Here is a 22,934-nt window from a genome sequence, read left to right on the forward strand (position 1 = left end):
TCTCCATCTGCACCAGGGGAACAGTCCAGTAACACATGGGGCATTAACATTTCTACATCACATTAGACATTTGATCCATTCAGCAGATGCTTTCATCTAAACTGAAGTACATAGGTGTGTCAGCAGGTGTGACTGGGTCAGCAGGTGTGACTGGGTCAGCAGGTGGGACTGGGTCAGACTGGGTCACCGGGGATCTCAGCTAGAATCGAGGCCTGCCTCACAGACATCTCCGCGTGGATGACCAAACACCACCTTCAGCTGAACCTCGCCAAAACAGAACTTCTCATCATCCCGGCCAAACCCTCCAACCCCCACGGATCTCTCAGGGATCTCCCTGGGATCTGCGACGGTGACCCCTTCATCCTCTGCCAGGAACCTCGGGGTGACCATGGATGACAAGCTCACCCTCACGGCCCACATTGCTGCAGTCTCCCGGTCGTGTAGATTCACCCTCTACAACATCTGGAAGATCAGGAGATACCTGTCTGAGCATTTCACCCAGCTGCTAGTCCAAGCACTTGTCCTCTCCAAGTTGGACCACTGCAACTCGCTTCTCGCCAGTCTCCCAGCATGCGCAACCCGCCCTCTCCAGAGGATTCAGAACGCAGCAGCCCGTCTGGTCTTCAACCTACCCAGACGCTCCCATGTTACCCCGCTCTTCATCTCCCTCCACTGGCTACCCATCACGGCCCGCATCAGATTCAAGACCCTGGTACTGACCTTCCGAGCGGTGAATGGTACTGCACCTGACTACATCCAGTCTCTCGTCCAGCCTTACACCCCCACCCGCCACCTACGGTCTTCTTCTGACAACCGTCTGGTGGAGACGGTTGTCTGGTGGAGACGGTTGCCACCTCTCAAGAGCGCCCGCTCCCAACCCAAGCACTTCTCCTGCCTGGCCCCCCAATGGTGGAATCATCTCCCCACCTCAATCAGAGATACTGACTGTCTCTCTGAGGAGGTGAACAATTTCCCAGTCTTTGAAGCCTGAACACAAATGGTTCTCTGTGATTAACATGGCTAGTGGCTTTTGGTCTGTGCCGCTAGTAGAAATGAGACCATGGCTGGATTTCTTGTTTGACCGTTGCCAGTACCAATGGACAAACTTGCCACAGGGTCTCCATAAGATCTGTTCAAGGGAAATCCAAACTCCAAGGACCACATATCCAGCATATCAAAAGAGTAAACAAACTGAATTTAGGCTACAATGTTGGTTGCATGAACCTGTAACATTATTTATTGAACTGTATTTTGAGAACATATTCACGCTGAGTACAGTCATTAGTTTAAAAAGTCAATGAAAAAGAAACGGTATTAAACATTCAAAAACATTTAGCAAACTAAATATTTGAATAAATCCACTTCCCAAAATTCGAATTACAGATTTTCTTTTTGTGAAGTTATTGAAAGCTAAGTTATTTATACACAGTACATATTATTTATGTACAATCCTAAATTAGCATAAATGAAATATGCCATTTGATTCTGTATTTAGCTGGATTATTACATCCTGAACACTCCAAATCGAGTCCTTTGCACTGGTGCGTTCAGTGCAGCACTAAGGCTCAATCCCAGAACCATCCGTGTGTCCGCAGGGTCAATAATCCCATCATCCCACAGCCTGGATTAGAAAAAAAGAAATCACGTTTTATTCATCATAAAAATGTCTCTCTTTAATATAGAACTTTGTCAACAATGTTGCTACACTGTTTGTGTGACAATTTCCCTTTTGTGTTCCAGTACAACACCAATGTTCTAGCAACTGCTAGAACATTACTTCCCCATGTAAAACTCTTACCTGGCACTGGAGAAGTATGGACTACCCTCCTCTTCAAATCGCCTCACGATTGGCTCTTTCATGGCTGCTTCTTGCTCTGCTGTAAACTGATAGTAGATCCATTTCAAAAAATTAGAATAGCTCCTCTTGGTCAGTAAAAGTTCAACTAAGTAGGTAAATAAGCCTTGAGTGTTTGCTGTGTAATTGTGTCCAGGACAGCATGCAACATGTCACATCTGTGCTGGGGCTCAACTGAGTTTTGAGCCGCTTGATTGTTCAAATGGGTCAAATTACACTCCATCAACACTAAATCAATCCGGAGTTTTTAAAAGACTGATGACATCTGTGACTGGTAAATTGTTGTGGCTTGACGACACAGTCCGTGAAATGGCAACTGATCTAGAAATCAGTCATCCCTTTGAAACTACTGTATCTTCAATGAAATGTTTTTATTGATTACAAATGTTAGTATACATACTCTTACATTTCAACAGCAAGATAGTTAGCATAATAACTTGGGGATCTGAGATATAGCTAGCTTCCTGCGTGTATGCAAAATGATTGACGTATTGGTGCCCTGCTGTAACGACGAAACAAAGGGGTAATCACCACAAGCCTGTATGTAAAAGGAAAAGTTTGCAAAACATTTGTAGGTCTACAAAATGTCACAGGTCTGTTGTTAACTAACCTAAATAGCTTTTAACTCCTGGGTTGATTTTGGGGGGTACTTAATCCCAAACACCACAGTGACAGAAATACTTCACCTCTTTGCCTTCTCTTGTTCTCTGATCCTTAGTGATGGTGGCGAGGACTGTGGCAGCCTGCTCTCCACCCATCACAGAGATCCGGGAGTTAGGCCACATGTACAGGAATCTTGGGCTGGGAAAGGACACCAAACAAAGAGAAACATCAGGACAAATACAACCCCGTTCAATGATGACAGATGAAGGAAATCACAATCCACTCATGGTTCCATCTGATCATTTTAGGAGTTTGTACCACCAAGGCTATCACGGGTTGATAAAATTGATTGTGTGTGTATTTTCAACAAGTTATACAAGTCAACAAGTCATTGGCCCGTTTTACTAACACTATTGTACAAAGAACACAAACAAAACGCCAAATTAATGACATGGAAGAACAGATTGCGCTAGATTTAAGTAAGAATACATTGCACGCACACATCGGCTAAATACAAATGTTGCGCCAGATTTGTCTGCACATCATTTTATATGCACAAATAATCGACATTTTACTGGCAACTTTTTAAACCTAGATTCAAAATATACTACTAAATATGGTAAAGCTGAACACGCCGCTGCTTTGTAGTAAAGTTATACTTAAAACACAAAATCTGAAGTGAATATATTGCACATTTATGGAATCTTGATGTAATATTGTCATCAATATACCACACCCCGCACACCCAAATATTAAAATCACACATCTCTAATTTTCACCAGTCTGCTACCTGTAGGCTCTTCCACTCATCTCTCATGTTCACCAGTCTGCTACCTGTAGGCTCTTCCACACATCTCTCATGTTCACCAGTCTGCTACCTGTAGGCTCTTCCACACATCTCTCATGTTCACCAGTCTGCTACCTGTAGGCTCTTCCACACATCTCTCATGTTCACCAGTCTGCTACCTGTAGGCTCTTCCACTCATCTTTCATGTTCACCAGTCTGCTACCTGTAGGCTCTTCCACACATCTCTCATGTTCACCAGTCTGCTACCTGTAGGCTCTTCCACACATCTCTCATGTTCACCAGTCTGCTACCTGTAGGCTCTTCCACACATCTCTCATGTTCACCAGTCTGCTACCTGTAGGCTCTTCCACACATCTCTCATGTTCACCAGTCTGCTACCTGTAGGCTCTTCCACACATCTCTCATGTTCACCAGTCTGCTACCTGTAGGCTCTTCCACACATCTCTCATGTTCACCAGTCTGCTACCTGTAGGCTCTTCCACACATCTCTCATGTTCACCAGTCTGCTACCTGTAGGCTCTTCCACACATGCCATAGTTGCCCGCGCCGTACGAGCCTCCAATGATGACGGTAATTTTGGGAACATTGGCACAGGCAACTGCAGTCACCATCTTGGCTCCGTCTTTGGCAATTCCCCCTGCTTCATATTCCCTCCCGACCATGAAGCCTTATATGTACAGAGGGGGATATGGAAATAATGAAATCTATTTTATCTGTGCATGGATCAAGCACTTAGCAATACTTACCTCCATCTCAGGTAACTGACTGTTTAGAAGGTTGCTAGTAATTATAACAGTGAGATCCTCTATTGAGTATTAATGATATACTTACCAGTTATATTTTGGAGAAAAAGCAGGGGAATGTTCCTTTGACAGCATAATTCTATGAAATGTGTTCCCTGGAAAACAATTTTTTAATTTTTTATTACAGTATTTCATACTTTTGATCAATGCCACAATGGGATATGAGATTTTAATAAGAAGGGATTGTAAACCGCCTAAACACTTAATTAGCATCAGAATAACATTTGCCTTATGAGTATGCCTGACAATCTAGAGTGTTTTAACAAGCCTCATAGTGATTAATATGAGGGTGGAAATATAGTACACATCAGGACTAAGTACTCAGGGTCCAAGGCTGGTGGGTGCGCACACTTAGTTTCCTGCTATTGCATAAAACATGTAATTTTATCAGGCTTGTTGTACAGCACACTATAATAGGCAGGGGCAGATATCACAGCTTCATGCCAGTTTACACTAATACCAATACAATAAAGATAATATATGCATACTTTCTTGGCAGATTCTGAGAACAGGACTCCGTTGTTGCCAATGATTCCAACTGGGTAACCGAATATTCTTGCAAACCCTTAAACAAAAAAATAAATACTTACACTGCTTGAACACCATAACACAGGCTCAAGGAGAATGCAGAGATAACTGCATGTAAAGAAATGGTCAAATACATTTTGTTTACACACCTGTGACAAGTGTGTCTCCATACAAGGCCTTGAACTCGTCAAATTTGCTTCCATCAACTATTCTGGATATGACCTGTAATTAAATGAACCAAAAATGTCGTTTTTGCAAAGAATCGTTGGAATCAAGACCTGGATTTATGTGTTTAGTCTTGCAGGGGTTCAACATAGGATTTTTACACAAAAATTGAGGTGTTGGAGTTATCGTTAAAAGTACAAATGTTTGCTCAACTGCCTATTTCATCGATTGACAACTATATATATGTCAATAGTATTGTCACGCTAGTAACATTTCTTTGTACCTGTGTAAAAAAGCTGATGTATAGGTGTGAAAAGAAACTGTGGTACTGCAGATACACTGTACGGGATTCCTCAATCAGGTTATGTTATTTAGATTTGAATGTAATAAAATCCAAACCTGCAAAGTTAGTTAATAAATTAAATAAATCCTACCTCTCTGACATCAAAATTACGCTTCAAGTTTGCTCCGACAATGCCATACAATTCATCTGCTGGGTAAAGGGGCGCCTCTGGAGCAACCGTAGAAACCTGTCAAAATATTTGCAAGAAGTTGCAAGACATAAAAGATCAGAAAAGAAACTGTATACGCGGCAGCTGATTACTATCCAAACCATATTAGAAGTACTCTTACAGCACACTAACTTCTTAACCACAAAGTGTTTGTTTCAAAGTGGCCATTCAGTGGAACCGAAGACCCACTTCACTTTGCATTTCATTTACCTCGAGTTTCTTTTGGTAGTTTATATTTTTAACAGCCTTCCTTGCCAAATGGAGTGCATGGCTATCATCGAGAGCATAGTAGTCTGTTACACCAGACTTTCTGGGGAACAAAAAATACACATTTAAAATATAACTTAAAATATATACTCTTAATGAAAGCAAGACCATGCTAGTCAGCTAGCAGGTTCCTAAGGACCTTATCGCAACTTTACAAGCTGGGGTGTTTTTGTGAACATATTGCCACTTGCTGTGGTGATCATGGGACTCTACAGAGAGCGAGAGCCACGACAGGCACTACTATCATCAACTAGGGTTATCAACTAACCAACATCTTAATCACTGGCTGCATCACGGCACTAGCACTAGTGTTTCTATTAATGCCCAGACTGTCATTAAGGTCCAAACATGCCAACTTTGACTAAAGAGTTTAATCTTATACCTGCAATGGAGATCTGCCCCTCCAAGGTCTTCAGCTGACACCTCTTCCCTGGTCGCCGCTTTAACCTTTTCAAGTCAAAGTTCAACCTTTTTAACTTTTGGTTGATTTTTTCTAAACATCTGTTCATCAACTGTTATTATGGTGGACACTAACAGTTTTTCAAAAATCGTCAAATGTTTTATAGAATATGTTAATGAATAAATAATGAATGAATGACTGAATCATATGGAAACATGTCTAGCATCAGTATATCGTTGAAGGTATTATGAATTATAAAATCAATATCACACTTGACTTGCATTGTGCAGAACCCCTGAACAATAGGTTGGTAAGTTGAAGAGATCAATATAAATCTCATATTAATATAATGACTCAAGTTTCTCACCAAAGGAGGTCCTCCCAGAAAAATGGTACCTTGCTTCCGCACAATGATGCTCTCATCTGCCATGGCTGGAACATAGGCACCTCCGGCTGTACAGGAGCCCATGACAACTGCAATCTGGACAAACAAGGGCCATATTACCTCCCATAAGTCACAGCCACATCACACAGCTGAATCATACACACACAAGGGTTTAATGAGAAGAATGGCTAGAATCCTGAAAGTAACAGGTTACTTCCTCCATTACACCTTGAAACTAACTGTGTAAAGAGGGCTTGTGGCAATTCTTAGCATTGGAATTTGCAATTATAGTCTTACTTGAGATATTCCTTCTGCAGAAAGTCGTGCCTGGTTGTAGAAAATGCGTCCAAAGTGTTCTTTATCTGGGAAGACATCTGCCTGTCTGGGTAGGTTGGCCCCTCCAGAGTCCACTACAGGGTTAAGGTTAGTCAAGTTAAAAGATAAAAGTTCACTATGGTAACCACTTTGAAGGGAAGAAATAAAGGGTATATAATGTTTATAATTTCATGAGAATCTACTGTATATCTTCTCAAAAGCTCAAATCTCACAAAACCTGAGAAACCCAAGTAATTGTACTCACCTAAGTATATGCATGGGAGGTGATTTTGCTGGGCTATTTCTTGTGCGCGAAGGTGTTTCTTCACTGTTACTGGGTAATACGTTCCCCCTTTGACTGTGGCATCATTAGCTACAATGACACACTCAACCCTTGATTGAAAACAGATGTTTAAATGTGCTACGAATGCATTCAGATATATTGACAAATGTTCAAGCACACTAGCATTCAAATATAACTATTCCCATTATCACTTCAGTGTTAGGTGGTCCAACCCAACATTGGAACACCTTAAAATAGCTTTTAATAATGTTTTCTTTTGTATAGTTTATAGAAATCGTTGAATTTCTAGATTATCTTATTGAATTAATTTTTTATTAACATCTTGATTGTTTACGTAGGAATACTTCTTTTGTTATAATTGTTTATGCATTTGTATTATTTTTGGACGTTTAGACTCACCCAGAAACACGGCCAATTCCTGTGATTATTCCTCCAGCTGGGACCTCTTCCTTCCCGTACAACTGGTACCCAGCAAACTGGGAGAATTCCAAGAATGGGGATCTGCAACAACAACAAAAAAGCAATACATGTATAAGAAATTCAAAATATCAGATGAGCTGTTGATCGTGTTCAGCATTGAGCATGTTTTACATGTACCAAAGGACACTGTGAAGGTAAAAGTAAAGTCACCCTGGATCTAGTAGTCCATCGATGCGTTCTCGTGGCAAGAGCTTCCCCCGAGACGTGTGCAAGTTTCTGGACTTCTCCCCTCCACCTGCGAGCAAGAAAAAGGACGAATCCACTTAAGACATTTTAACTGGTTGCATAGAATGACACTAGTAATCGTTTTGGGTAGTGCTTGTGATGGTGACCAGATGGACACAATATTGAAAGTGTTGTCATGTAGTTGTAGAGTTATTGAGCAGTTTGAAGGAAAAGATGAATACCCTTAATGCATTTCTCAACGCATCATTAAGCTCTTTCTCGTTCCATTTACCGTGTGAACGGTAATCTTATTTCCGTCAATCCTGTTCAATAACATGCTCTCCAGTCCTGTTCTGTATCTAGCTTTATCTAGCCTTCGGGTCACATGACCCAAAGTTCACAACGAACCAACGTTGTGTTTACCCAATTTTACCCAATACAAAAACAAATAAATTGCATTTTCTTTTAACCTTCGCAATGTGGGGGGTCTGAGACAGCCCGACGGTTAAAAGAAAATTCTTCACTTTGTTTTTGTATGCGGTAAAGTTGTTGCAATACGACGGCGGGTCACAATGACTGATGACCAATGACCCGAAGATAACACAAGGGTTAAAGTTATTGCACGTGGAAGAAAAAGTGGCGAGGTCAGGGTCTGTAGGGTACTTGGGTACATTTAAAATGCTATTACGTCTTTAACATGACTCACCTAACTTCACTCTCTCTGATCGGTCCTTCAACTCTTCAACCAGGGCTTTCATTCTCTCATAGTTTTCCTGGAAAAAGGCAATAAACATTATGGCATGTCATAAGGAACATTTATTTTCTATAATCTATTCAATTATTATTATAGTGGTATCCTCTTAGAAGTGACTATAATACAAACCAATGAACTGTTCTTAAACACAATTACACAGTCACCCATCATGTGTGATTAGCCCTGTTGCCTGTGACCATATAGTTGGATTTCACCAACCACAGTAAACTACACTGCCACTCTGTGGCAAACTTGATATATGCTACAAATTATAAACAGACAAATCAGAAGATCAATGATCAGAAGTGCATAGTTTTACAATATTTCGGTCTGTCTGTTTATCCTAGACACAATCTCAGGATCCAGGCACAGAAGGTACCTGATTATTTTACAATGAAAGCCATATGAAGTGGCAAAACAAGTGTTAAAAATGTAAAACGATGTTTATTATCTATCATAGTAAGACTGTCCATGATGTCCACATCAGTCTTTTTTTCTACATGTCTCCTGGGATTTTTGCACTTTTCCAGACAAGCTACTCAAAACCAATATTTGTTTGTCATTTTCTGAACCAATTCAGGTTGGAGTGTTTCAGACATAAACAACAGGCCACGTACAGTAGCCTACAATATCTTTGATTCGAGTCCTTTTCAAACGTCTCGTGTCGAAAATGATTAGCTAGCTAACACCGTTAGGTTATCTTCAATGTTGTATCTGCAATCTAGCTAGCTAGCTAACTACATTGAACTATCGCTACAATACCAACCTGATACTCCAGGGATTGCGAGTCAGGTTGAGAACCGACTGTTGCGACAACTTCACCATGGTACAGTCTTGATGCACATAAATATGGACTTCTGCGACAAAGCAGAGATATTCCTGGCCTAAAAGTCTGCCACAGCATTGTCTTTAGTTTGCTTTTCTTGCGTTAAACTAAAACTTGCCCTCTAAATGTTATGCTTTTTTCTTCTTCTATTGCTTTCCGGAAGACTTGGTGCGGTCAATACACTGCTGCCACCCATCGGCACAAAACAGACTTGGACAGGCTCTGCTTCACTTTCGCTGTCCCAAAACCCATCATTTCATGTCCTTAGCCAATGTCAAGATGTTATGAAATGTATAAACACTAAGTGTCTGTCTAAACACAACTCCACCCCATCAACTCCCATTAAGGCTATATCTCATGCAAGTGCGTAGGTTTCATTATGCAGGGTAAACTTCATGGAGAATCTTATAGAAAACCACATACCAATAGGCTACATTTTAATATCTTGGGCATCTATTCCACATCCCAGAAACTGACACCTCACATTCTAACACTGTAAACTAGAAGATAGGCTAGAGCAGGGTTAGCGTTAGGGTTATTAGAGGATTATTAAACCCTCCTATTATGCAGTTTACAGTTTTCAAATAAATATAAAAATATTTTTTATATTTATTATAAACGGTAGTGTAGTTTCTTATCAATTGAACGCCTCTAAAACGTCGGGGGCATGCTTAGGTTTATTGTTCCACTTTACTGACTTGACTGCTACTCCAATGGAAACAGTCGAAATTCTCTAAATGTCAAATCGCAGCAAAGAGAGGCGGGTCTACCGGAGATTTGCAAGCTAAATTACGTCATGTGAAAACAGCTGTTTTTGTGAGGGCATATTCCATAATCTAAAATAGCGGTATAACCTCTCCTCTCCATACCTAAAAAATATTTAGTTAAAATGTGGAACCACGCCTTCAGTTCATTTGGATTATTTTATCCGCATCTCCTGCTCCTTGTTAACACCTATATCAGCTCTTTTGGAGGTGAGTCATTTAATGGTGCTATAGATTCCGATCAAACCTTTGCGCAGAGGAACTGCCTTTATCGCGGTCCTGAAACACACAAAGATAATAGACAAACTTGTCAGTGTTATTATGGTTAATCTTAGCGTTAATCGTAACGTGATTGTTGAATTTAATATTTTAAAATAATTGAAATAGCAGTCGTCTTCGTGTATTGAAACGAGTTTGAAATCTAAAATGTTGTGACAGTGACATATTTTACCAATGCCGTGATACAAGTCAAACATCATTATTATCATCTTGTTGTCATTATTACTGCTGTCATAGAATAGTTACACCATCATACATTTAATTCAAATGAGATTCCTGCCGGATGTTAAAACTGAAATTAACCTGCACCACACGAACATCAGTGTAGCATCCATTATCTCAGACAAAAGAGCAAAATACAAAAAACAGATTTTGTTCATGAATGGAGTGAATGGATATGACATCCGCGAGACATTTTTTAAGATTAACATAATGTTTTGATTTCTATACATACTAGAAGTAGCCAATGTATTGGCTGTCATTTAGTTCCATAACACTATTTTTTAGTCTAGACATTACATTTTTGTGGTTTTGGATTTGTAGTCAAATTAGCTTGTTTACATAGGGTCAGGTTTCCACCAACAAAACAGTATAGCTCAACAGAAAGGATTGCACTGGAACTTTTGATCCATTGATTCATAGTGAAATACATTCCTTGAGTGCCCAGGCTCAATGCTTTGTAGACTTAATCCAACTTGCCTTATCATGTACCATTCATATCCTATTTATCCTATTTGAAGCCTGGTATTTTGGATGCCAATTACCATCTTGATCTTACAAGCGAACATAATTTTATACATTCAGGAACAGACAATGGGTGTTTAGCTCAATTATTATTAAGTTCAAATACCACACCAACAACATATTGTAAAATATATGTTTATGGAGTTTACTGAAGTATATTTTTCCAAATAGATGTTTGAACAGTAATGAATTAAAGTGAGTGGAAAATCTAAAACTTGAATGGCTGAGGTTGAGGTGGAGAGGGAGTGCAGAAACAGACTACATGGACAGGGGACTGATGGAGACCGTAACCTTGCAACAGCAGCAAAATCTGTCAGAAGGAAATCTTCATAATGTCCCTCTCCCAGTCCAAACAGTTTCAAGTTGACCACACATCCGCTGAAGAAGGCTGCTTTGGGCCTTCTTGCATGTGGCCCGTTTACAGTCCATTTTAGCCTGATTTCTAAGTACACCCGCAAGTAGGCCTATCTGCATGACTTGAATAATTTCAACCAACCAATCAGCTCACTGGATGAACTGTTCAGAGGGTTGGTGGGGAACTCCTTTTCCTGAAACCTCCCGCTACCTCCAGGCCTGCCATTTTAAGCTGCAGGTGGTTCCGTGCAAACCTGTCCTCAACCATGTTCCTGTATTCTCCACACCTCCTTTTCCTCCTTTCTAACTTGACAGCAATGTTTACCCAGTACCTCATTGCCTGTGGGAAATATAACCAATTACATGCATTGTTCTGCAGTGACATGAAGCATTGTCTTTCTAATGAAGAAAGGCATTTCCAACTAGTTAGTGCTCTGTGTGCAAATTCATGCCCATTTTGCCAGTTACATTTGTAATGTGAGAATTACGTTTTGACAGCTGGGTGTTTAAATAGCCTAAGCAAGATAAGTCCATGTCCTTTTTGAATAGACGTTTGACATTCACTGGATTTCAAAAATGACTTTCATTCAACCGACTTTCTTCTCGTTTTTTGTTTCCTAGATTGCCTTTTTGTGACAGATTATTTCACCCGAACGCCTCGTAAACTCAACGCTTTCAAGTCCTTCACGAGCGTTGAGTTGTTTCACTTCAATGTGCCTGATGATACTGTGATGGCTGTCTGGAATCTCATCACGTTTAAGGAACAAGGAGGAACGTTTGGAGACTCCTGCCCTGATCGCAATGTAACTGTGTAAGTGATGCGAGCTTTTCAAATGCATGTTGGGTAATAAAAGTGATTTCAGGAAGCTGTTCGGCCATCACTGCTTCGAGCCCAGAATAATCACAAGGTTTCTACACATCCTCTGGATCGACCTTCAGCCTCGCCTTGCCGCTTCCACGGAACTTCTGGTGGCCTCAACCTGGTTTCTCCTCAACAAGTGCTCTAGTTTGTTTCAATCAATTATTAGAATCTTGTTGCTAGATCATAGCTTGTTTCCCACTATCTCATAGCTGTGTCTTAAGTTCACAGTAGCACATAGAATTCTGTCGACATACCAGGATATTCTGAGGAGACTATATATCCTAACCAATCTCTTTCTAGTAGTGGATAAATCTACTTTTTACCTCACCGGCTAACATTCCATAAATTGACTGGTTATCATTCTACCATTCAATCCATTGCATTTGCTATTATTTTGTTTATTCCATTATTAGTTCATCATTATTCGTTTATTCATTTTTTCTTTCTTTGATTTTGTTATTTATTCTTCAATAAATTCCATGTGTATTAATACTGGACTGTCTCGTATGTGCAATCTGCTTCAATAGATTCAAAGAACTGCCCACCTTTCAAATTAGTGTGATCGATCGTTGATATCATTATTTACCTTAGTTGTGTAATTGTAATAAGAGGGTGAATTGTTAAGTAATATGTATAATTGCATTACACATGTTAAATAAACTAGTTTGTATTATCAGTTACTTATAGTCTTAATGTAAATGTTACGATTAATGATTCAATTATTGTCGTTTTGATACAGATACTGATACTGAATGACAATTCATATTCATGACAATAACACATAAGTGAGTACACTACAAAGGCTATCTGTTCAGCTTAGATAAGTATTTAATTGCTCTTAGAAAGTGAAGTGCCTAACCTAGGCTCGGTTTGACTGTTTCTCGTTCCCATTTTATTGCAGTAAAAGGTCAAGCACATTACACCTGCAGACTTGAAAACCAGGACCTGTCTGATGGATGCCTACAGCTAATTAGCCTCTCCTATAGATTTCCTTTAGCCCCTCCCACATTTGTCACAATCCAAAGATCTCTCTAAAAAAACTATTCAACTCAATTTATACTTTTAAAACAACTCCATCACTATTCATTTTTAATTCTTTACATTTTCACACGATCAATAAATTTCAACATTTTGTGTTGGGCTTTTGCAAGGGTTTTTATCATATTTACTTGGCTTTTCCCAATCAGGGTAAAACTGGCCATGAACAAAGAACTGCAAAGGCTTCTGGGTCTTAGCTAATGCTCCGGGCTGGGGTCTAATGCTCCGGTGTGCCAGCTAAGGCATTGGTGTATAGTTTACTCTAACACATTTGTTTAACTCGCAAATGACAAGAATTTGGTATTTTACGCAATTAGTCCAGAAGTGGGTGAGACTGGCTCCTCCATGTGGGGGAAATAATTGCGTAATTGAGTAAGTGGCTGGTGCCTCTAACCAATCAGTTGTGGTACAAAATGGGGTTGTGTGAAAAGGAGTGACTGTGCAGAGATTAAGTATCTGCACAGTCTAAATTAAAAACCTAAATTAAAACGGCTGAGATGGAAGATTTCATGGAGACACTCAAGTCTACATCCCCCGCATGTGATGATTTAACAATGGCTGTCACTGCATCTGGGGTCTCAAGAACACCTGAGAAATGCAAAGACAGGTTAAAAGACCTCAGATGGAGTTTGGAGGGATAGAGGCAGGAACGTCTAGTACCTCAGGTATGTACTGTACCCACGATATATTTCCTATACTGTGAAACTAGTGGATCAAATGCGAAACTATCTATCTTTGCGTGTGAAGTGTTCACTGATGAGATGTATGTTGTGTATGTAATATACTCCATATTTCAGCTGGCTCTCTGCAGGGTTGCCTGCTGTCTTGCAGCATTGGGGGTGGGACTCTAATGACCCATCTCTGATTCCCCTCATTCGTATGTACGACAAGCTGAAAGTCAAGTGAAAAAGAGAATTCATGCTTGTGGCACCCACATACAATAAGATCTCACTGCTGTCTTTCATGATCGAAATAACTAGCTTTTCCCGAACTACGTTCCCCATATTATCCCATGTCCATCCATCGAATGAAATATTTAGGCCCGTTTTTTTCTGTCCGTGTCCAGTTTGTCACTGCACGCGAGAAAGGTTTGCGTACGGAGTGTTTCATCCTTGTGTTTTCTGCTCGATAGATACATCAGATCCGGGGCGCCTCCAGTGATCAACCCTCTTCACACACGCTTCCCCCTCGATACCGTGGTGCCTGGCTCTTCTGCGGTCACTCTGACGTGGATTCTTCCCAACCGTACCACGGGGGTGTTTAATGTGACCAGTCCCCTTCCTGGGGACTGGTTCCTGGCAGCCCATTTACCCAAGGACGAGGGGAAGATCTCGGTCAAGGTTGGTCCCATTTTGTTGTGTGGACACCCTTGTTCTGGGGGGGGGGAGAACACAGAACCTAACGTGAGAACCTCCAATTGTATGCTGCCATGCCTTAATGACATGCTTAAGCACTTAAGATCCAGACACATCCTGATGGCTATTTTGGGCTCTTCATACCGCGTCATGTGTGACATTTCAAAACGACACACATCCTCCATCTTCCATTAACAGAAAATCCGGTTAAATCTAGAACCAGTACCTTCCCTCTGTGTCTTACCCTTAACCCATATCCTCTGTTTTTAGGGTCTATATGAAGAATGTCAGTACCTGTTCCAGCCGCAGCTCATTGTTCAAAGGATCATTGGGTTGTCAGTGCTGTACCCTGGTTATTTCATTGAGCAGATGATCCCCATACACAACAGATCTGTGCTTTACAAGTGAGTAGGCCAGAAACCAGGGTTTGGAGTCAATCTCAGGAAGGTGCAACATTACAAATGTCACAGAACCAACCAGAAAACATAAGACACCAGGGACACCATCTAAAAATCACAGCGTGACCATTTTGTATAACATAACTAGTTATTTATGCCAGTGCTCTTCAACCCTGGTCCTCAGGGCCCACTGTCCAGTTTGTTATGTTTCCTTGCTCTAACACACTTGATTCAAATGAATGGGTTGTTATCAAGCTCTGCAGAAGCCTGATAACGACCATTCATTTGAATCTGGTGTGTTGAAGCACGGAAGCATCTAGAACATACAGGACAGTGGGCCCTGAGAACCACAGTTGAAGACCACAGCTTTGTGTAGAATTGCACAAATGTTTTCGTCCATCTTGATTTAAACATTCACAATTTCTTCACCATAGAAAGCTGCAACTTTCTCTTTTACACAATATATTGTACATTTTGTTTATGCAGTAGACCCGGAGATCAATTCAATCAATATCAAAAGTAATTGGAAATTTTGGGGCCTGTTTAATCATTTACATTGTGTAATATGTGACAGTACATGTATACAATTAAAAAGCTGTATCATCCTTAATGTTGGCATACATTTTCTAAAATTAAATAACACACATGGTGTTATGAAACAACAGCAATTCTTCCTCTACACTTAATATCTTTCTCTCTTTCTCATCCGGCAGAGTGTTCATCCCCAGTTACATCTCTAAAGTGAAGGTGCAGCTTGTCAACTGCAGCACCAGCAGTAAGAGCAGCAATGGGGGTTGTCCAGTGGTTGTGAAGCTAAGGGCTCGGGCCCCCCCAGTGCACGACTCCAGTGCCCTGGACTGCAGGGAGGAGAGCGTCTGTGAGCTACACACACCACTGGCTGTCTGGGAGCAGTGGTACTACATCCTGGTCGAGAGATTTGTCACTAACTCGAGCATCTTCTTCCGCATAGGAGTGCAAGTAACAGGTGAGTCCTGAGGACATTTGGTTCAGATGCCTGTGGTAGTTTTGAAACGTGAGGGAAATGTATCCTTGTTCATGATATAACTTGGTAGGACTACAAGCTTGTAGTGGTTATCATTCTACCATTGAATCTGCTCCACTTACAACTTTGGCTCTCTGAAGAATAGGATTACTAAAGCATACCATAAATTGGATCTTATCCATTTGCCTTTGTAAAGGAATCCTCACCATATGGTGTTGGCCTGGGTGAGCAATAAACACCACTTCCACTCACCCCTGAGGTATCACATATCAGCTGTTCCTGGTTAAAAGTCAGTCATGACTTACTATCAAAGCCCTGCTTTGAAGTCAACAGTGTTACATGTATGATCACCCTGATCATGATCCCGGCCTATTGCCATCTCCTGTGTATTTTCTCTCACATGTCGTATATGTCTTATGTGCCGTACCAGATTGCTCCAAGCCCAGTGTCTCCAAGGACTCTCCAAGCGCCTCGTCTCTTAACATGCCCCAGTCCTTTGGCACGGCTATGGGCTTCTCCCTGTCCGAAACTCTCCCCGCCTCCCACCTGCCCAGTTTCTCAAACACTGCGACCCTCATAAATACTCCTGGTGGCAACATCTCCTACATGGCCCACACTCCGGACACCCACAAGTGCTGGCCCATCCGCCCCACACTTCGTAACGAGCTGGACACCTTTTCTGTCCACTTCTACGTCTTCTTCGGGCCCAACATTTCCATCCCTCCAGACCGGACTGCTGTTTTCGCCATCAACCTTCTGCCCGTCCTGGATAGTGGAGGAGTCCTAAATATGGAGCTGAAACTTAATACGGTAAGTCGGATCTAAAATAAAGCTTTGTTTAAAGGGTTGTTAATATGTTGAGAGTTTAGTATGGTTGCTACCAGTTTCGTTCAATTGGAACCCTTTCGTGTTACAAATCGTGCCTGAAGACAAGTCGTAACAATCTCTTTGTTGACGTCGACTGCATTGAACCTCGCAGAGGACCTCATCCGACTGCGTTTTTGCGGCTGTGCTCCGTTTTTGGCAGGGCTAACTCAGGGATGGTCTGCAGACCTTGCCTTATGCTCCTGGAATACATGCCATTGTGCTGGCTCTCCGTCTGGTCTTGCAGACGGAGGGAACTTTTTGGGGACTGTTTGATGGCCTTTTCCAGGGAGTCTGTGCTTTTGAAAGGTTTTATATTGATAGTACTGGGCCCTGAGGGTTTTCTGTTCACCGTGAGAAATGGCATTTAATTTCAGCTTGCTGAATTCCGGTACACACCTGAGGGACTAGACGTTCCTGCCTCTATCCCTCCATGCTCTCGTTGGTGAGGGTAGGGTCGTTCAATGCAGTCAGCAAGCTGTGAAGACCACAAGCTTGATGTTGTTTTAGTTTTTTTGCACCATGAGTTGAGGGTTGTTGTGGAGATGTAGGCTGCACGAGGGCAGTCTGTGCCCACAAACGTCTACTCTAGAGAAATGTTCTTGTCCTCCTCATTTACTCGCTAACTTCACACGCCAGAACTGCTGGACTGAGTCTTGGAGGGAAGCAGAGGCAATACGATGAATTACAACAAGTAAAACAAGCGAATGTTGCATTTGAGTGCCCCGTTTAATACATGACAGACTGTGAAGCGCTGATATTAAGCTTGACTCCCCAGCTCAACTACACTTTCTATCCTAAGGATCTCATATCTTGTTCATGACATGTTTGTGTGCACTTATTGTTCCCCCAGTCTTCACTGAAAGGAGAGAATACAACCATATTTGGGTGCCTGAATCACAGAATGCCAATGTCCCAAAACGACGATACCTCCCCGCAATGTGAATCTGGTAAGTAGAGGTTGTGATTCACAATGTGTGGGTGGGTAACCTGCCCCAGGTATGTTCCTATGAAAACAGGCTGGTTATGAGCCACTTGAAAGTTGTGAAAAAAGGAAGACATGTTTTTCATGGTTCTGTCTACTGACACAGTTAATACAAATGACTTTGCTTAGGTAGTGGGGAAGTCACGTGTCTAGGTTATGCAGCCAGAGGAATCTTGAATGTACGCTCTCAACAAATGAGTAATAAAGGTGCCCCCATCCAATGACAGAAGGGAAGGCGTCAGCCTGAAGCACCTGTTAGGAGCTCAAAGCTCTTCTCAAAGGGTTGACAACCCATAGAATGGCACCACCACTATGTCTCATTAGTAGGATAACTTGCCGTTCCTATGTGGCACTTGGCTTCAGGCGAACCCGGAGCCAACCAGTGAAGTGGGCATCGCGTGTAAAGCCAGTAGAGGGCTTGCCGAGAGAGAGGGCTCTGTTAGAGTACCAGGGCTGTCTGTTCCTGTAGGAATAACCATTTCGGGCACTATAGCCTCTTCAACTTCCAAACTTGATTCAAGTGAATGGAATGCATTTGTGCACCTCAGAGGATGTTGAAGTGCTGTCAGTGTGAGAGTGTTTCCTTTGCTCTACCGGGACATGCCTGTGAAGCAGCAGCCATTAAGGTGTTCGCCTCAGCAGTTTCCACTTGGGTTTCTGGTGGGCACCAGATGGTTACACAACAGGTTTGGGCCACGGTCCCACAAGGGACGTAGAGGCGTGGCAAATCCACTTTTGAGCCACTTAGTCATAGGCCTTCCAAAAGCTATCTCTGAAAATGGCATTGCTGCATGCTCTGATCAACGCTGCTTGTGTGAGTAATTTGAGTGCCTAACTAATGCACCCAGAGTGGCGATCTTAGCAGAGCAGTGCTTTATCCTAATTGGGCCGTTCTGAAATTATTAAGTCCATTTCCAAGTTTTACATATGAGTGGTGGGCGTTCTCTTGATACGGGCGTTGTAGAGGCTTCTGTGCATGTCCTGAGTCACTGTTTTTTTGGAAGCAGTTCTGGACTTTGGCCTTATTAGAATGTTTTACTTCAGATTTCGGTAGAACCAGTGATAATAAACAGTAATATCTCTGTCAGTGTCATTCGCTTAATGTAAATGTGATTGCCTTTGGTAGTCTCCACCTCTGTAGGTCTAGTAACAGACTGGTTACTGGTTATGTGAGAGAAGTGCACCAGTTTATGAGGTGTCTGGGCTCCCTCCTCACAGAGTTCCCATGGGGTTTGGCTGGAAGATATTTGCACAATATTTTTCTCCCCAGGTCCATTTTGACCTCACTGATGTTTCATCAGCTGCTTCCACAGTTTGTGTTCAACATGGCCCCTGAGGGGACTGGAGGAGTGAAGTGTTTGTTGTCAAAACATTGACAGGTCACTGGATGACACTGATATTACTGCACATTATCACCTGTTCTACGGAATTCTCAAGGAAGAAATTCGAATAGGTCCATAGTTCTTAACTGCTTAAAAGAAAAACACGATCCGTGACTCAAGAAATGTCATCACATCTCATCTTCTTTCGATTTAGAAATACGTTTTCATCTTCTGAAACCCCGAGCGACATGATTTTGTTTCCAGATGAATAGACAATACCTTTGATGCATCGTATTTAACCTTGTCTCAACCCCCCCACCTCCACCCCAACAGAATCAGATTCTGGGTTTCTTCTCACGGTGAACACCACTTCCAACATCACCAAGCTCAGGATTCCGTACCCACAAACAGGCACCTGGTACCTCAGTCTGCGTTCTCTCTGTGCCACTAAACATGGGTGAGTGACTGGTTCTCAACTCACACAAGCATTTCTGTAAAAACGTGTGAAAAAAAGTGCTCTCTTTAGACCCGACAATCAATGATTGATCGGTCCAGAGTTTCTACTCATCGGACATAGATATCGTGATTGTTGTTGTTTTTTTTTATAAACTAATTTCGCCCACGTCTCATTACCCGTGTCTGGCGTGTGACGTGTAACTGTTTTTCAGGTTTGAGCCGTGTTCCAACGTGACAGCCGAGGTGTACCTGCGCTCTTATCTGACGCCGTGCATCAATGACTGTGGGATGTATGGGCAGTGCAAGCTGCTGCGCACCAACAACTACCTTTATGCTGCGTGTGAATGTAAAGCAGGTGACTAAAGCGTTTTTCGAAATACGTTTTGCTTTTGTTAACATTGTGCCGACAAATTTCCTTGAGAGACGGAATGAACATGACTGAGGAAAATGAACATGTTGATACATGTTGAATTCATCAAGAAAGTAGGAAGTCAACATTCCTACTGCTTTGAATCTCCCACAGAGGCTCAACAATAGTTTGCCATTGTCACTGGGTATAAATCAGCGGTGGAGTATTTAACTGTGTCTAGCAAACTAGGTTTTAATGTATGTTCAAATCTCTCAAAAACATTTGCCACCATGTAACAAGAGATTAAACCTTCAAATGAAGCTGAATGCCTGCACACTATTATTTTAAGTACACAGCTAAAATAACAATAAACATTGCTCTTGGCAAATCCTTGCAATGGTCACAAAAGAATTATAAATGTTCCCAACTTTGTAGAACGCACACACCAATGTATATCGGTGCGGTGTTGGTGTGGTTCTGTGTTCACAGTATCCATGTTGACTGTTTGGAACGTGTCTTCCACTGTTAGGCTGGGCTGGCTGGGGGTGCACAGACAACTCCGAAGCGTACTCCTATGGATTCCAGCTCCTCTCCACCCTGTTGTTGTGCCTCAGCAACTTGATGTTCGTACCACCTGTGGCTATAGCCATACGGAGCCACTACCTGCTCGAGGCAGCTGTGTACATTTTCACCATGTTCTTCTCCACTGTGAGTAAAAACCGCAGATGTGGATATCAAACACTGTGGTTCTTCCTCGAGGGTTCTGGGTCGGGCCGTGAACAGGAAACACGGATGGCGTTGTCTCCAAATCTCAGAAGGGAGATTTGAATCAGTAAATCTGCCCGTCAACGCCATGAAAGGAACAACCTACTGCTGAATGTCCTTCACTTGAGTGCATTTGATGTGTTTAATGCACTTCAGTGTCATCTCATGTTCCTTGTGTGTCCTCTACGGTGCAGTTCTACCATGCGTGCGACCAGCCGGGCATCGTGGTCTTCTGTATCATGGAGTACGACGTGCTGCAGTTCTGTGACTTCCTGGGCTCCCTCATGTCCGTGTGGGTCACTGTCATCGCCATGGCAAGGCTCAAGTCCATCATCAAGCAGGTGCTTTCATTACTAACAGGCTTTTCATCTCTATGTATTTGCATGTGATCAGGCGCTTCATCTTTGCCTTTCGGTTGAAGGCCTGAGTATGATAGCCTGTACGATTGAAATCCTTTTTACTGTAACGAGCACATTCCTGTCCTTCGCTTAGATTTTAAATTGTTCTGCCTTCCCACTGAGATTGAGGTCAAATCCACTTTGGAAGCTCAAATTCTTTACACTTGAAGGTCCACATTCTCTTTCCTGATACAGAATGGAAGGTCGGGTAATTTACCTGGTTTTCATATCTTGGTATTTAACTGGTGTTGTTGTGACCATAGAGCATCAATATCTAAACATGTTGTAGAGATCTGGCTGTGTAGATTCTGCCGTCCCCCCCCCCCTCCACACACACACACACAAACGCATACAGCGCTGTTTGGATACAATCCCTTTTATATTTGATTTACAGTTCATCACCTTTCTGTTCAAAGATCAAATACACTGCTAGTTTGATACCCTGGTAAAGACCAGGCCTGCATGTCCACTAACCTCCGTCTTGGGTAACAATGTTTCTGCTGCTCCTATTGTCCCCAGGTGTTGTACCTGCTGGGGGCGATGTCTCTGTCCATGGCCCTGCAGCTGGACCGTCACGGCCTGTGGAACCTGCTCGGGCCCAGCCTGTTTGCCCTGGGGATTATGGCTGTAGCCTGGGTAAGCACTGATACCCGTGAGGAAATCCATAACGAATGTCATCTCTTTGCTGGGTGTTACCTTGCTTGGCCTTTAACGTACACCGTTATTAAATTCACTTCTGGAATAAATGTATTTGTATTTTTAAGATTGATACATTTGAATGAAAGCTTGTATCCCCGTGTATTTCTATTTAAACCTCAGAATTAGGCATTGCAGAGTGCAAAATGCAAACAATGTATTGCAAGTATAATATCTATACAACAGCATGTTGTTATTGTTATTTCTAAGGTAGGTTCATGCCTCACCAGTTTGTTATGTGGGCTGTTTCCTGTGTCTGTCTCAGACTGTGCGCACCGTCCGACGGCGTCGCTGCTACCCTCCGACCTGGAAGCGCTGGGTGTTTTTCCTCCTCCCAGGAGCTCTGATCGCCACCTCCGCCGTGGCCCTGTACGCCTTCGTGGAGACACAGGAGAACTACTTCTACATCCACAGCATCTGGCACATGCTGATCGCAGGTAGTGTCGGCTTCCTGTTGCCCCCTCCTGCCAAGGCAGACACCAAGGTGACCCCCTTGAAGCATCGGAGGAGCTGTGGCTATCAACTCTGCGTGAACGAGCATGAGGAAATGGGGCTGGTCGACCCAAACATCATCTCCATCAACAGCATCTGCACCAGCTGATAGCTCAGATCCTTGACACTTTTTCTATTGCCTTGTATCATTTGGTATTTTTAACATGGAAAAAAGCCAGGGATCTTGAATATGCATATACTTGAGTACACAGTTTTCTGTTATTATAATCACTAGTATTATCATATTGTATTAATTATTCTATTGATATGAAAGTTATTCTAATGAATTCAATGTCACTCACATTTGATTGAGAATGTTTTTTTGTTTTCTTTACTGATCTTAGCCTAAACACTTGCTGCTACCTGACGGTGACTGTAAAACTGGTAATATTAGTTATGAAATGGTTGGTCTGTCTTTTTACCAAAATAAATGAAAATGTAAAAAGGTAAACTTTCATTCACACCAAAAATGTTTTTTTATGTACATTTTATAAATACATGTACGGTATAAAGCTGAATCAGCATCACAATGTCAAAATGTTATGTTAATCCTTGTTAATATTTGAAGTCAAAATGCAAACTATTGCATTTGAAGGAACGTGTTGACTTTTACAGGGCTGGACTGTAACAAAATACAAAC

The 22,934-nt window shown here is 42.0% G+C and overlaps 2 protein-coding genes across 2 annotated transcripts; one reads left to right on the forward strand and one right to left on the reverse strand.

The window, feature by feature from the left end:
• Positions 1 to 1,384: 1,384 nt before the first annotated feature.
• mccc2 (methylcrotonyl-CoA carboxylase subunit 2) lies at positions 1,385 to 9,309 on the reverse strand. The gene is made up of 17 exons (XM_067227837.1): positions 9,111 to 9,309; positions 8,297 to 8,363; positions 7,576 to 7,660; positions 7,345 to 7,446; positions 6,907 to 7,034; positions 6,624 to 6,736; positions 6,309 to 6,422; positions 5,924 to 5,988; positions 5,485 to 5,584; positions 5,197 to 5,292; positions 4,747 to 4,819; positions 4,558 to 4,634; positions 4,098 to 4,164; positions 3,777 to 3,933; positions 2,542 to 2,656; positions 1,799 to 1,884; positions 1,385 to 1,621 (listed from the first exon to the last, which is right to left on the reverse strand). Exons 1-17 carry the CDS (start codon positions 9,246 to 9,248, stop codon positions 1,504 to 1,506), a joined length of 1,701 nt encoding a protein of 566 aa, XP_067083938.1. The 5' UTR covers positions 9,249 to 9,309; the 3' UTR covers positions 1,385 to 1,503.
• Positions 9,310 to 11,886: 2,577 nt separating this feature from the next.
• Positions 11,887 to 22,470, forward strand: tmem8b (transmembrane protein 8B; the record flags this gene model as incomplete). Its single annotated transcript, XM_067228458.1, has 12 exons — positions 11,887 to 12,122; positions 14,344 to 14,551; positions 14,837 to 14,970; positions 15,678 to 15,949; positions 16,398 to 16,777; positions 17,685 to 17,781; positions 19,472 to 19,595; positions 19,807 to 19,949; positions 20,473 to 20,651; positions 20,903 to 21,049; positions 21,626 to 21,742; positions 22,068 to 22,470. Coding segments are annotated over 12 exons (2,373 nt in total), but the record flags the coding sequence as incomplete, so codon positions are not given.
• Positions 22,471 to 22,934: the final 464 nt, after the last annotated feature.

This window comes from Osmerus mordax, chromosome 24 (assembly GCF_038355195.1).
Source record: "Osmerus mordax isolate fOsmMor3 chromosome 24, fOsmMor3.pri, whole genome shotgun sequence".
Classification (NCBI taxonomy): Eukaryota; Metazoa; Chordata; class Actinopteri; order Osmeriformes; family Osmeridae; genus Osmerus; species Osmerus mordax.

Excerpts from the sequence above, each read along its gene's own strand:
- mccc2 (XM_067227837.1), bottom strand. The coding sequence starts at position 9,248 with ATGCTGTGGCAGACTTTTAGGCCAGGAATATCTCTGCTTTGTCGCAGA. Across the intron at positions 4,820-5,196 it reads GTAATTTTGATGTCAGAGAG|GTCATATCCAGAATAGTTGA; the intron begins GTAGGATTTATT and ends ATTTAATTACAG. Across the intron at positions 1,622-1,798 it reads CCATACTTCTCCAGTGCCAG|GCTGTGGGATGATGGGATTA; the intron begins GTAAGAGTTTTA and ends TTTCTAATCCAG.